Genomic DNA, 14,625 nt, shown 5'->3' on the forward strand with positions numbered 1-14,625 from the left:
ATGGGTACATGAGTAGGAATGTTTAGAGGGATACGGGAGATATAATAACAAATGCGACTAAATTAAGTTGAGGATGTCTGATCGGCATGGGCGTCTTGGACCAATTGGGCTGTTTCTGTCCCGTATGACTCTATGACATACCCACGGTCCATGCAAACGTTTCAGTCTGCATATAATCATGCAATGCCCCTCTGACAGCTTCAATGCAATCTGTGTTCAGCATGCTCTGGGGGCAGTGCAAAGCAAGCCGAAAACAACCCAGAATCTGGTCTTTCTTTCGTGCTGGTTGCGAACATCATTATGCTGCTCTCTAGCCTCTAAGAGCAACCGAGTCCAAGGGAGACCTCGGTGCTTGGCGACTCTCCAGTAAACTTTCGTACCTAGAGGCACGCGGTCTTGCGCGCGAATTGAGTGTGGACAGCCAGTGACGTCACTCGCATGTGCCGCGGCGGAGCTGTGTGTCTGGCTGGGTGCATGCGCAGTGGTGTTGGGAGCTATGAGCGGCCGGGTGGCTGAATGAAGCCGTTCGGTCAGTGAATTCCAGGCAAATTAAGCTGTTGGCTCTTCGGACCTCAAAAGGTAAGGGCCAACTCTTATTAACGGCAGCCGGGAGACCTGGCTTACCCAGAAATGTGTTTAAAGTTCAGTTCTGAAGTTGTGAATGGATTCGAGCGGCAGCAGCAGGAGAACCTTGTGCACTTAGCAACGCAGGCAGAGCTGGGGAAAAGTCCAGTTACCCGTGGAATGAGAGCAATGTAGGCAGAGCTGGGGAAAAGTCCAGTAAACTGTGGAATGAGAGCAATGCAGGCAGAGCTGGCGAAAAAAGTCCAGTATCTCTGCAATGATAGCAATGTAGTCACGGCTGGATATAAATCGAGTATCCTGTGCAATGGCAACAATGCAGGCAGAGCTAGCGAAAAATCCAGTGTCCTGTGCAATGATAGCAATAGACGCAAGGCTGGGAACAGTCTTATGTTCAGTCCACTGACAGCATGCGTGGCACGAGCTGGGGAGGCTACAGGACCACAGGTTTAGAGGTCAGGACGAGCTATAGGTGTGCAGGGCCTGTGTTGTTACAGTAATCAGACAGGACTTGGAGTAAGTGCCAGGTTTGGGTGCGAGGAGTTATGGTACTAGTTGTGAATACTCCTTTCTGTCAGGGAAAGTTGGCCAGAAATATCTTGTTCACTGTTTTGATACTGTCACATTGTGCAAAATCAATCCAAATCAATTATCTGTTGTGTGTACAAAGTGTCAAGCAAAATAGGCATGCCATCTCCTTAAAAATAGTTCCTTCCAGATGTAATCCTTTCCTGCTTGAGGGTGCAATGATAAATTTATATTACATTATCATAATAGCAATTAATTATTGTGGAAGAGACAAACATGTTGCCAAAGCTGCTTGTCTTGCACTTGTAGGAGAAATGCAAGAATTCCAAATTTCAAGTGATTATAATGTATGTGACAGGTGAACAGCATATTGCTTGGTTTACATATTGATTCTGGCTAGCTCTTTGCCATAGCAAAAGCAACAGGGAACAACATGCTTCACAACCTTCTGCCTGAACAAAAAAAAAGTCTTTTGTTTACTGAGAAAACATTCCTGTATGTGTATATGTCACAAGTGTAAATGAGCCACACTGAGCTTGACTTATCTTAAGTTGGTTAGTTTGGCAGTTGGCTATATATTGGAGTAACTTGGCACTTACTAAGATTGCTGGCTAAATTCTCACACTTACTAAAGTGTATTAACTTGTAGGCTTGTATGTTATTTCAGGATTCAGAGTACAACAATAAAATCCTGCATGAACAAGGTTTCAACTGCTCCATTTTGGTACTTGGTCTTTCTCGAACATTCAGAACAAATTTTATTCATTGAGTGGGAATACGTTTCCAGCTTGTCTTATTGCTAGTGTTGCCGTGACAGTTTTGTTTGTTAATTTATAATAATACATATTAAAACTAATGTGTTTATCAATTATTCACATGCCATTTTACCACAGTGAAAAAAGATCTGATATAACTGCTCTTCAGAGTTGGCTACCATAACATATTCAACTTGAATTGATCATTCGGTTCATTGACACTTTTGCTGAGGAAAATGTAAGCAATTGATGAAATCTTCCGTGTATATTTGTATATGTTATAGAAAGAATATGAATATATTTGGAATCAGCAACCCACCACTAGGTTGAGATGATGGTAAAATTGCACTGTTCTTTGTTTTACCCCTTGCAGCATATATAGATCTGCATTCTCAATATCTTAAACTTACAATCATATCAGTCATTAAATTCTCACTGTTCATATTCGAGAGCAGTATACAATAGAATCCATTTTTTTCATTCCATAGATTTTACAGCAATTTTGCAGAACATTTTTAAAAATGGGTTTAGAATCTCATACTGCAAATTTGTGACAATATACTTCAGAGAAAAATGCTTGAAGAGTGTTTTATATTGAGATGGATGTATATTTTTTTTTAAATTCATTTCCAAGTGATGGGCATTGGACTGGGGTTCAAATTTTGTCCAGTGCTAAAAGGTTAATGGTGAACTGCCTCATTAAACAGTTGCTGTGTGCTTTTTATATTTTACTGCAGATTGGAACAGCTGAGTACTTATTAGATCTTTTCAAATCGCAGTTAATAGTCTGGAGCCAGAGCCCAGGCTAGATAAGGATAGCAGATTTCTTTCCCTAAAGGGCATTTGTAAATTTGATAAGATGTTAATTTAAACCCAGTAGTTTCATGGCCACTGTTACTGATTTTTCTTTTGTAATTTTAGGTTTCTTTAGCTGTCTGAATTTAAATCTTGCTGCTGACGTGGTGGGATTTGAACTCCTTTTCAGAGCATTAGGTACTCTTTGTTCACCTTACTTCTGAAAATGTGTAGTGTTGATATCAATGTGAAGTCTGCGTAACACAGTTCAATCGTGGTACAGTAGTGGTACTGCTTTTCATAAAGCACAAATTTCTTTAAAAAGTTTTTAGTACATTGTCATATCTCTGAATTTGAGTTATGTCAAAATCTCACCATTAACTACATTATGGAAGATCAGGTTTCCAGGTGTTATTGATGGACTGCTGCATTGCTGCAAATGTTGTCCTCCCCCTGAGTTATATTTCAGCCGAAGGAGAATACCTGCAGCGTGGTGGCAGTCCTTCAGTAAATTGATTGCAAAAGATGACTTGACATTCTTCAAAACGAGCGTGTAATTTTTCCAGTCGTCTCAACCAATATCATTGTGAGTTGCAATCCTGGCACTTCCTTCCTAATAGCACTCAGGAGCACCTTCATTCAAGAAAGAGTCTCCAGCCCTTCTCAAGTGCAACTCGGGATGCTAATAAAAGTTAGCTCCGTCTGCGACTCCCGAGTCGTTTTGATTTATTTTTTAAATAACAACATAAAGTGATCAATTTCAATTGCTGTTTATGGGAAGTTTTGGTTGCCCGTTGGTTAGCTTTTTTTTGTAAGAATCCCTACAGTGTGGAAACAGGCCATTCAGCCCAACAAGTCCACATCGATTCACTGAAGGGCAAACCACCCAGAGTCTCCCCTCTACCTTATCCCTGTAACCCTGCATTTTGCATGCCTTATCCATCTAACCTACATATCTTTGGACTGTGGGAGGAAGTCAAAGGAAATCCACACAGACATAGGGAGAATGTGCAAACTCTACACAGACAGTTGCCCAAGGCTGGAATTGAAGCTGGGTCCCTGGTGCTCTGAGGCAGCAGCAATAACCACTGAGCCACCATACCACCTTAATTTTTACTTAGTTAGATGGCGATTGTGTGGCCAAGTGATATCATTGGTTGTGAGATGCTGTGGAACATACTTTTAGGTGATATCAATGGAAGCTGTTTCATATGACACGGTTAGCAAATGTAGAACATGGTCTGAGAGACACTGGAAGTATGTTATGTCTGGTGCTAGGCAGACATCAGTGTGACCTTGTGTATTTTATCTGTGTTATGGAGTTGGATTTGGTGTTGTGCAGATTGTTGAAAAATGCACAGTAATCTTTTGTTGCATTCTTTTCTTACCTTTTCCTTCATTCTTTACTAAGAGGGAGAGAAATTAGGGTGAAGTGCAGCTTAAGGTATGAAAGTTAGATCAAACTAAACAATTGAACCAAGCATTCGCAGTGATTATTGAGTCTTGACAGATATTTACCCTGAACTAACCCCAAATAAAAATTTATCTAGATTGTACAGCATTGTGATTTGAGGAAGATTGCTATACATAAATTGCAACATTTGCTACCTTATGATAGTGACCGTGCATCATTGGATATAAAATGATTTGAGAGGTTGTGAAAGGGCCTGTTGAGATTAATATCTGTCTTGTCTTCGTACCATTTTTAATGATTCAATGAATGATGCTGCACACAATTATACTTGGGTGAATTGTCTGAATAGTAGCTGCCAGTAATCACTTCAGAAGCACCTTTTTTAATAACTTGAATATAGAATGTTGTTCAGTGGAAGTAAGCATTTTTCATTTAAAATATGTGGCATATAAAGCTTGCTTCTGTCAGGTTGGCAACTGTGTTCAATTTTCTGAAGCTATTACCAGAACAGTGCACTGGTGTGGGTCACTTATAATTATACGACATCAAGAGCCTAAAATTGAACATTCTAAATGGACCCACAGACAGAGAAATTGGGCCTGATAGAAAATTGGCCAAACTAAATTAAGCTACAACCAGCAGCTATCGGCTACAGAGAACAGTGAAAACCAAGTTCGAGAAAAGTTCGGGGGTGCCAGTCACAATTAGCCTGAGGATTGTGTATTGGAGAAGTTCAATCTGACTTCCAGCTAATACCTGAGGACATGCCCATTGCTCCTCCCTGGCATGGCAACAGTGAAAGGTATTGAGGCGACCCCATTGGATGCTTTGATCCCAGCTCATGATCTCATTGGCCAAATGCTACAGAATGTTCAGGAACGTCTGGGACGAGAGGGGATAAGAACATGCATCTGGAAGCCACACACCTCAGCAAAGACTCTATCTAGCAAGAACTCAGCCTGGCCCAGCTTTGAATCTTTGACTATCTGGACAGAAATCCACCCTGACCTACAAGACCCACCTTCATTGAAGACAGCCAGCCCTATGTCAGAGAGGAAGGAGATTTCAACGGCCCAGCTTAAACATTTGGGTCTTTGTGGATAATACCATTTCTCAGGTGTTTGATAAGGAATATTTTGTTAGTAAGATTAAGTTGAACCACACACCAAATTCCTTGTCCCTTTGTCCACCTCACCGCCAAGAGCACTTGGGTGGATTTAATAAATAGACTGGTTGAAGTGTCCAAAGCACAGACAACATTGGCATCCCTTTGGTGGCCTTCGATGAGAAATGTTTGTATAACCTCAAGTCGAACCCACCACCCTTGAACTCTCTGATATTCAGCCTGAGTCTGATTTAAGAGGGCAGCTGCTCCACACGATGGCAAAGATTCAAGTGGGTGAAAGAGGGTCAAAGTTTCTGACCAGTGATTGTTTCTGAACCAAAGTACTTATAATGTGAAGAGGACAAATAGCCAGAGTTAGTCCAGAGTCAGGTACCGATGGAAAACAGAGCTAAGGAAGCCAAATACGCAGTCAGAGGAGACACCAGGTCGCAAGAAACCAGATGTTGGGGTTGGAGACCCATGAAAATACAGAGAACGTAGAGTAAGGTTGGGAATCCCCGTGGAAAGAAATAGTGTAAAGGGTTAGAGACACAGATTTGTAGAGAAGTGGGAGGGTAGTTAAGTTAAAAGAAACAATATAGGAAATGGCACAGTGCCCACAGGGTGGAGGTACTAAAAATAAGTATCTAAATAAGAACTGGCCCAGGTGTGTCGACCAATACTGTGAGCAAATGTCAGGTCTCGGACACACAGGACAGAAACACTGGGAAGCTGTGCAGAAAGCTGAAGAGAAGTGTGTTTTAAAACTCAGCAAGGCTATTGCAACAACCAGCTGCATGGAGCAGTTGAGGGGTAGAGCATGGGAGAAGGTGAAGCTAAGTAATGAACTGAAGAAAATAAGAATCAAAGCAAAAGAGGAGCCAGATGAACATGGGTCACTTGCAACAGTTTCAGACCCAGCATGACAGAGTGTATCAGAAGGTATGGCATGTGGTCACTGGTCAGGACTTAGCCCAAAACGCTATGGATGAGCTGACCAAGAAAACCTATAAGTTGTACTCTGAATCCTGAACCAGGCAAGCAAAGAAAACGGAGCCTGTGGTGTGGACCATTTGAAATTCAGGTGTGAGTTTGAAAAATTAGCATCCATCTCTCTGCGCAAAAGGGAATATTGGGAGCATTTGGGATAATAGAATTGGATGTGGACAGCTGTAATGGAATAGATTGGGAGGAAGTGGAAGAACAAGTCCATAGCTATGCCAAGAGATTGGAGACCCCCACCTTGCTTTCTGCAAGATCATTCGGCATCCCCCAGGATCTTACCCTGCCCCAATTAGCCCAATGATCACAACCTGTAAGGATAGCTGGACCAACAATCCAGTTACTTAGGTGTCCTGCTTTACAGTGGTGCAATTGGTGAAGATAGGAAAAGGATCCCCGTTTTTGAGCCTCCTGTTGATCCCCTGTTTTTGACAGCCCTCATCGATAAAGGGTTCTCCATGGGGTTGATAATGTTGAGGAGGTAAAATTAATATTCATGTGTCTGAGCCTGTGATCCATTTTGCCTTATCCAATCCTCAGAATGTGGGAAGAGTTGAATGGCAGGCCATGAATGTGGTAATCCTAGCTCCTGTAGCATACAATAGGGATTCACTGTGGAGGGATTAAATAAATACAGGCAGTGAAAGGGAGAGCAACCAATAGCATTTGCCAGGCACCTGTAGACACTGAAAACAGAAGTCTTTGGTGACCTAGATTGGACTGGTCAAAAAATGCAAATTAGAGTAAATTGGACCCAGTCTGGCAAGCCACTGAGACAGTGAGGAAAGCCTGATTCTTCACCCATTGTTCTGTGTGGGCAGTGTGTATGAGATCGAAATTTTCACACTAGACCCCAACTTGGGCAAGGGAAAAATGCACCCACTAATAGCTCCAAACTCCAATCCCACGTGGTGGAATGCTGGGGGGGGAGGTCTGATGTAGTAGCTGTCTCTGCAAAAGCAATGCTACAATTGTGGTTCACAGTTCACTTCACAAGGGACTGCAGCGTGGCCAGGCAGTTAGTGTGCCACAGGAACCAGGTTCAAGACCCTGGTCTGTGCAACTGGAAAGACAAGAAGTGGTTAACTTCATGAGGGAAATTGTGGCAGCGAAGTTTAGTGGAAGAAATCTCACCATCTAACTCATTATACTCCCAGTTGGCTACATTTCCTAAAGCATGACAAACCCATGCCTCTACTCAATGGGTGTGTAGCATCAGTTGGGATAGCCACGGTAGACTGTGAGGTGGAAGACTGTCCTGTGAGATTTTGTGGAGCATTGAGATCCAGAATGACATCTAACGTGTTGTGAGATTTTGGTAGCTTTTTGTGCGTCCGTAAGAAACTCTGAACAGATTCTTCTGGATGGACATGCAAACCTACCTCTGTTATATCTTGCTAGTCCATCTTGGTCATTCAGCACTGTAGCCTGAATGTGCCACTGCATCCTGGTTGTACACAGGACTGCACCACCATACAGAGTGATAGAAGGGCATCATCATTTTCGTTTTTTGATCATTTATCATTCTATCGGCTAAACTTCAATCATTCAGACCTATGGACCAAAACACTGACTCCATTCTACTTGCCCCACCCCTGTGGCAACAGCGAAGGGTGTTGGCGTGACCCCATTGGATGCTTTGACCCCAGCTCATGGTCCTATTGACCTAAGGTAAAAAGAACATTTCAGGAAGGTGCAGTGCAGTGCAGCTGGAGGGGGATAAGAGAGCATACCTGGAAGCCATCTCCTCAGTGAAGACTCGACCCGGCCCAGCAATGGAGCTCTGACCACCTGGGGAGAGAGACAGAGAGAGCGAACCTGCCCTGACCTGCAAGATCTGTTGTGGAAGAGAGTTAACCCTACTTTGGAGAGGAAGGAGATTCCAATGGCCCAGCTTAAACATGTGAATCATTGTCGGTAAAGACTTCTCTTTGGAGAGAACTATATAAGCAGTAAATATTGTCGGGATTAGGGAAGAGCTCACATGGCATTTTAATGAGGAATATCTTGTTCATATAGTTGAACCACAAACCAAATTCTGTCTCTTTGGCCACCTCACTGAATGCTTTGGTAAACTGGTTGAAGTTTTCAAAGCATGGACAACAACAGAAATACTAGTTCCCGTAAACAGTCCAATGATAATGAAGAATGAAGTTTAAAAAAAAATTCACCTCTTCCTCCGGAGATACAGAACTTGAAAAGCACGGTGGCATGGTGGTTAGCACTGCTGCCTCACAGCGCCAGGGACCCAGATTCAATTCCAGCCTTGGGCAACTTTCTGTGTGGAGTTTGCACATTCTCCCAGTGTCTGTGTGGATTTCTTCTGGGTGCCCTAGTTTCCTCCCACAGCCCAAGGATGTGCAGTGCTGGTGGATTGGCCGTGCTAAATTGCCCATAGTGTTCAGGGAGACATAGATTAGGTGGGTTATAGGTGGTTGGGTTTAGGTGGGATGCTCTGAGGTTCGGTGTGGACTTGTTGGGTCGAAGGGCCTGTTTCCACACTGTAGGGATTCTATATCTATCTAAGGTGTAGCTGAAATCAGACATAAAAATTAAAATAGCAGGCTGGTGCTGTGAGCCCGGTTAAAACAGCTCGCAGTTCAGTTGTACAAATACGAACTCTGCTCTGTGTGGTAACTGTCTATGGTTTCTTCATATATTTTAATGTGTAGATGAGCAAGATGAATAAATCATTCAATACATTGCTGAAATCTCGTGTGGCTGTTGTGTAATATTGAGGGGTGAGCTTGGAGTAATGAAAACAGTAAAATTCTGTACTGAAATTCATTTTGATCAATAATTAACTCTTAAGTTCTTCAGGTTGGTAAATATTGTTTAATTATTTTAGAACATTCTTTTTGCGGTACACTGATTACTACGTTAACTTTCTGGTGTTTCTCTGAATTGAAGAAGCTTTGGTTTTGTTTTTGATTTGTTGATTTCTTGTGAAGATGCTATGTCAGATCTTATGAAAGAACAACACATTTTATATTGTATTTATATTTATGGGTTGTAGATGTAACTAGTTTGATGAAAAGGCAGTGAAGGATCCTTATATAAAAATTTTAAGTTAACTTTTTCAAATGTGATGTGACACACCTAGAGTTGGTGAGACTGAATGTGGCCTCTTGCATCTTCTGTTTATACTTTTGGATAGTAATATGAAGGAGTTAGGTAGATGTTGCATTAATTAGGCTTTCGTTGAGTTAGAACGCCAAAAGGTTGATTATAACTGAGGTGTTTAATGTGATTAAAGAAGTGTATTGAATTCCATTGGATTTACAGCTAAGGGTTCTGAAGAAGGGTCCCGACCCGAAACGTCAAGCTTTCCTGCTCCTCTGATGCTGCTTGGCCTGCTGTGTTCATCGCGCTTCACACAGTGTTATCCCAATCTTGAAATTGGGGTTGTTTTCCTTGAAGCAGAGAACGTTGAAGAAGTGACCTGTTTTGAGGTGTAAACAGTTCTGCTGGGCAGAACTTAGATGAGTTAAGAACTGGGGGATAGTTTTAAGTTAAGGAGTAGGAGGTTAAGTTGGATTTGAAGAAGTATTTTTCATTCAACATGGTTTTGAGTATCTGAACTCATTGCCTAAAAATGTGGTAGAAGTGGGAACCCCAAGATATGTAAGAAGTATATAGATGAACATTTTGAAACACAATAAGCTTACAAGGTTTTGGGTCAAGTGCTGTGAAAAGGCATTAGAATGGATGGATGTTTGGTGAACGGAACTGACTCAATGCCGAAGGGCCTATATCTGTACAGTAGGCCCTCTAAGACTTCCACTGCTGTAATGGGGTGCATCTTAATATTGGGACCCCAAATTAGCTTGTTAACTTTATTTTAACAAAATCATTTTTTTTTAGCATCTTTGGTGATCCTTGTCCACGGGGTATGTTGAAAATAATGAACAACCCATACGCTGACCTCTTGGAGCCTCTTGATCCTAACTGGAAGGAAAAGAAGTTCTACAATCTGTGCAAATTGGGAGATGAAAGATATGGTGAGGAAACCACATAATATCACAGGTTACCCACTGGATGCATGTACTTGAATTGATTGACACAAGGCGATTGAATTAACCGCTTGTTGAATCCAGCAATTTTAAATTGGATTGTCGCAGAGTGTTTCACTTTGGGACCTAGTGGTTCAAACTCCTCTTCAGGATGTGTATTAAGAGAAAAAAGACAGTGCTACAGTTCTTCTCCATTAGTGTGTTGACTTCTGAGGAAGGATTATGATATTCCTGTACGTATTGCAATTTATTCACTTTTATAAGTTGCACTGTTCATATATGGATTGATACATGAACAAGCAGTGTAATCCTTTCAAATCATGAAGTTCTTCTTTATGGATAGTAGGATCCTTTTGCAGTTTTTGTAGCTTGAAAGGTTTAAATTAGTAATGAATGGGAGGGAAATATTTCAGGAAAAAAAAGTTGACAATGAATGGAATGGACCTAATATTTACACACTTCATAAGCTTTTATTTGTAGAGATCACATCACAAACATGTATCTCCAAATCTGAGAACCACTGTTTCAGTTTTCACCTTTATAATCTTTTGAAAAGCATGTAAAAATACAAACCAAAGGGAACCTTAATTATTTTTGATCAACCCGTTTGGACATACTTCATGAGGTGGCACCTGAATCTGGATTTTGTGGCTCGCTGGTAGGACCACGACCACTGTTCCACAGTGCCCTTGGGGACACCTGGCTTCCCAATTAATCTACACCACTTGAATACATTTCAATATGCAATTAGTAGACAGTTAACAATATATTGTTAATTGTTTTATTTTCACTCATGCTTTGCAGTGTGTAGATGCCAAGAGTGTCAAATACTAGAAGCAGGCTTAGACATGGAAATTGAGCTTATTCTACCATCATAAAAAAATGGTTACTGAGAAATCTAAAACTAAAACTCAAAAAGGGATAGAAGTTGCAAAAATATGTCTTTTTATACGTGGGCATGTAACTAGTGAGGTCGTAGCCATCATCTCCGAATTCCCATGAATCTTCTGGAAAGGGGGTGTTATTGAGACAAATTGACAAATACTTCAGTTTATGTCGGAAGCCTAAAAATAAGAGTATGCTCTGTATCCAAATGATCAAGGGTTAGAAAATCATCAAAGGGGCACAGTTTCTGTCTTCATATAGATCACAGAGTAAAGGTCACATCTCTGTATAGATCATAGAGCCCAAGTCCTGTCGGTGGAGCAGCAATGGCAGGAGTCTCTGGTGGTAATCTGGGAGTCACAGTCGAAATTCATTCCAAGGTAGAACATACTAAAGGGAGGATGAGGCAACCATGGCTGATAAGGAAAGTCAGGGACAGCGTAAAAACAAGAGGAAAGGCATTTGATTTGTATAAAAAAGCAATAAAGGTGGAAAAGATGAAATATGAGGATAAGGTAGTTAGTAATATAAAAGAAAATTGCAAGAGATTTTAAATATCTAAAAGATAAGAGAGCGTGGAGAGTGGACATTGGACTGCAGGAAAACGAGGCTGGAGAAATGGTAACAGGGAACACAAATGGCGAAGGAACTGAATAGGTACTTTGCATCAGTCTTCATGGTGGAAGACGTGAGTAGAATACCGGACGTTCAAGAGAGTCAAGGGGCAGAGGTGAGTGTTGTGGCCATCACTAAGGAGATGAAGATGGGGTAGCTGAAATACATGAAGGTGGATAAATCACCCATATACGAAGAACTATACCCCATAGTTCTCGGAGATAGCTGAGGAAATTGCGGAGCCATTGGTGATGACCTTACAAGAATCACTGGAATCATTCAGGGTTGCAGAGGACTGGGAATGGCTTATGTAATACCCCTATTTAAGAAGGGTGGGAGGCAGAAAACAGGAAATTCTTGGTCAGTCAGCCTGACCTCTGCCGTTGGTAAGATTTTAGAGTCCATTATTACGGATGCGATTGCTGAGTACTTGGAAGTGCATGGCTAAATAGAGTTGACGCAGCACAGCTTCATGAAGGAGAGGGTGTACCTGACAAATTTGTTGAAATTCATTGAGGAGGTGATCAGCAAGTTAGACAAAAGAGATCCACTGAGCGTGAGCTATTTAGATTTCCAGAAAGTGTTTGGCAAGGTGCCATGCAGGTGGCTGCTAAGCCTGTTCCCATGGTGTTAGGGGCTAGGTACTGACAAAGATAGAGATTTGTTGACTGGCAGAACATAGAGAGTAAAAAGGAATCTTTTTCAGGATGGCTGCTGGTGACTAGTGGAGTTCTGAGGGGCTCATTTTTGGTACTGCAAGTATTCGCATTATACGTGACAATCTGGACAAAGGAACTGGGGGAATTGTTAAGTTTGCACATGACAAAGATAGATCATCGGACTGTAAGTGTTGAGGAGACAAGGAAGCTGCAGAAGGACTCTGATAAGCTATGAGAGTGTGAGGTTCTTCACTCTGGTGGGGAGAATAGAGGTATAGATCTTTTATTTGGGGAAAGACTTCAGAAATCTGAAACACAAAGGGACTTGTAAGTCATAGTTGGGATCCTGTTAAGGATAACATGCAGGTTCTGTTGGCAGTTAGGGAGGCAAATGCACTTTTTAACATATATTTTGAGAAGGCTAGAGTACTAGAATGGGGATGTATTGCTGAGGCTTTATAAGGCTTTGGTCAGACTGTATTTGGAATATTGTGAGCAGTTTTGGGCTTTGTGTATTAAAGAAAGATGTGCCGGCCTTAGAGGGGGCTCAAAAGAGTTTTACAAAAAATATCCAAGGGATGAAGGCCTTATCATATGAGGAGTAGTTGAGAACTCTGGGTCTGTACTCAATGGAGTCTAGAAGGATGCAGGGGGATCTCATTGAAACTTACAGAATACTGATGGACCTGGATAAAGTAGAACTGGAGACGGTATTTCTGCTAGTAGGAGAGATTAGGACCTGAGGAAACAGCTTCATACTGAAGGGACATACCTTTAGAACTGAGCTAATAGACAATAGACAATAGGTGCTGGATAGGCCATTCAGCCCTTCGAGCCAGCAGCACCATTCATTATGATCATGGCTGATCATCCACAATCAGTATCCTGTTCCTGCCTTATCCCCATAACCTTTGATTCCACTATCTTTAAGAGCTCTATCTATCTCTTTCTTGAAAGTATCCAGAGATTCGGCCTCCACTGCCTTCTGGGGCAGAGCATTCCATATATCCACCACTCTCTGGGTGAAGAAGTTTTTCCTCAACTCTGTTCTAAATGGCCTACCCCTTATTTTTAAACTGTGCCCTCTGGTTCTGGACTCGCCCATCAGCGGAAACATGCTTCCTGCCTCCAGAGTGTCAATCCCTTAATAATCTTATACGCCTCAATCAGATCACCTCTCATCCTCCTAAACTCAAGTGTATACAAGCCCAGTCGCTCCAATCTTTCAACATGTGATAGTCCTGCCATTCCGGGAATTGACCTCGTGAACCTACACAAGAATGCCCTTCCTCAAATTTGGAGACCAAAACTGCACACAATACTCCAGGTGTGGTCTCACCAGGGCCCTGTACAGCTGCAGAAGGACCTCTTTGCTCCTGTACTCATTTCCTCTTGTTATGAAGGCCAGCATGCTATTAGCTTTCTTCACTGTCTGCTGTACCTGCATGCTTGCTTTCATTGACTGATGTACAAGAACACCTAGATCTCGTTGTGCTTCCCCTTTACCTAACTTGACTCCATTGAGATAGTAATCTGCCTTCCTGTTCTTGCCACCAAAGTGTATAACTGTACATTTATCCACATTAAACTGCATCTGCCATGCATCCGTCCACTCAACTAGCCTGTCCACGTCACCCTGTATACTCATAATATCCTCCTCACATTTCACACTGCCACCCAACTTTGTGTCATCAGCAAATTTGCTAATATTACTTCTAATGCCTTCGTCTATATCATTAATACATATCGTAAACAGCTGCAGTCCCAGCACCAAACCTTGTGGTACCCCACTGGTCACTGCCTGCCATTCCGAAAGGGACCCGTTTATCACTACTCTTTGCTTCCTGTCAGCCAGCCAACTTTGAATCCAACTCAGTATTTTGCCCCCAATACCATGTGCCCTAATTTTGTTCACCAATCTCCTATGCGGGACTTTATCAAAGGCTTTCTGAAAGCCCAGGTACACTACATCCACTGGTTCTCCCTTATCCATCTTCAAAGATACATCCTCAAAAAGAGGAATTTTTTAAGCCAGAGAGTGGTGAATCTGTGGAATTCATTGCTACAGAAGGCTGGGGATGCCATGTCACAGAGTATATTTAAGACAGAGGTAGCTAGTTTCTTGACTTGAGCCGATCAAGGATTTCAGGAGAAGACGAGAATGGAATGTAGAAACGTATCACCTGTGATAGAATGGTGGAGCAGACTTGTTGGGCCAAATGGCCTAATTCTGCTCCTGTATCTAAGGGCTTGGTCAGAATCTGTACACTTA

The 14,625-nt window shown here is 42.0% G+C and overlaps 1 protein-coding gene across 5 annotated transcripts in view; it reads left to right on the forward strand.

Annotated features, from left to right (window-relative positions):
* Positions 1–475: 475 nt before the first annotated feature.
* Positions 476–14,625, forward strand: part of LOC125451158 (cytoplasmic aconitate hydratase) — a 64,152-nt gene continuing 50,002 nt past the window's right edge. Inside the window, exons 1-4 of one of the 5 annotated variants that reach the window (XM_059644191.1) lie at positions 508–579; positions 2,004–2,103; positions 2,787–2,858; positions 10,046–10,182. In XM_059644191.1, coding sequence (XP_059500174.1) covers positions 10,074–10,182 — 109 coding nt within the window. In that variant the 5' untranslated portion in view covers positions 508–579; positions 2,004–2,103; positions 2,787–2,858; positions 10,046–10,073. Of the gene's footprint in view, positions 580–2,003; positions 2,104–2,786; positions 2,859–10,045; positions 10,183–14,625 lie in introns of those variants that run through there. The other 4 variants (XM_059644188.1, XM_059644190.1, XM_048527954.2 and 1 more) reach the window with 4 other exon arrangements.

This window comes from Stegostoma tigrinum, chromosome 3 (genome assembly GCF_030684315.1).
Source record: "Stegostoma tigrinum isolate sSteTig4 chromosome 3, sSteTig4.hap1, whole genome shotgun sequence".
Lineage (NCBI taxonomy): Eukaryota > Metazoa > Chordata > Chondrichthyes > Orectolobiformes > Stegostomatidae > Stegostoma > Stegostoma tigrinum.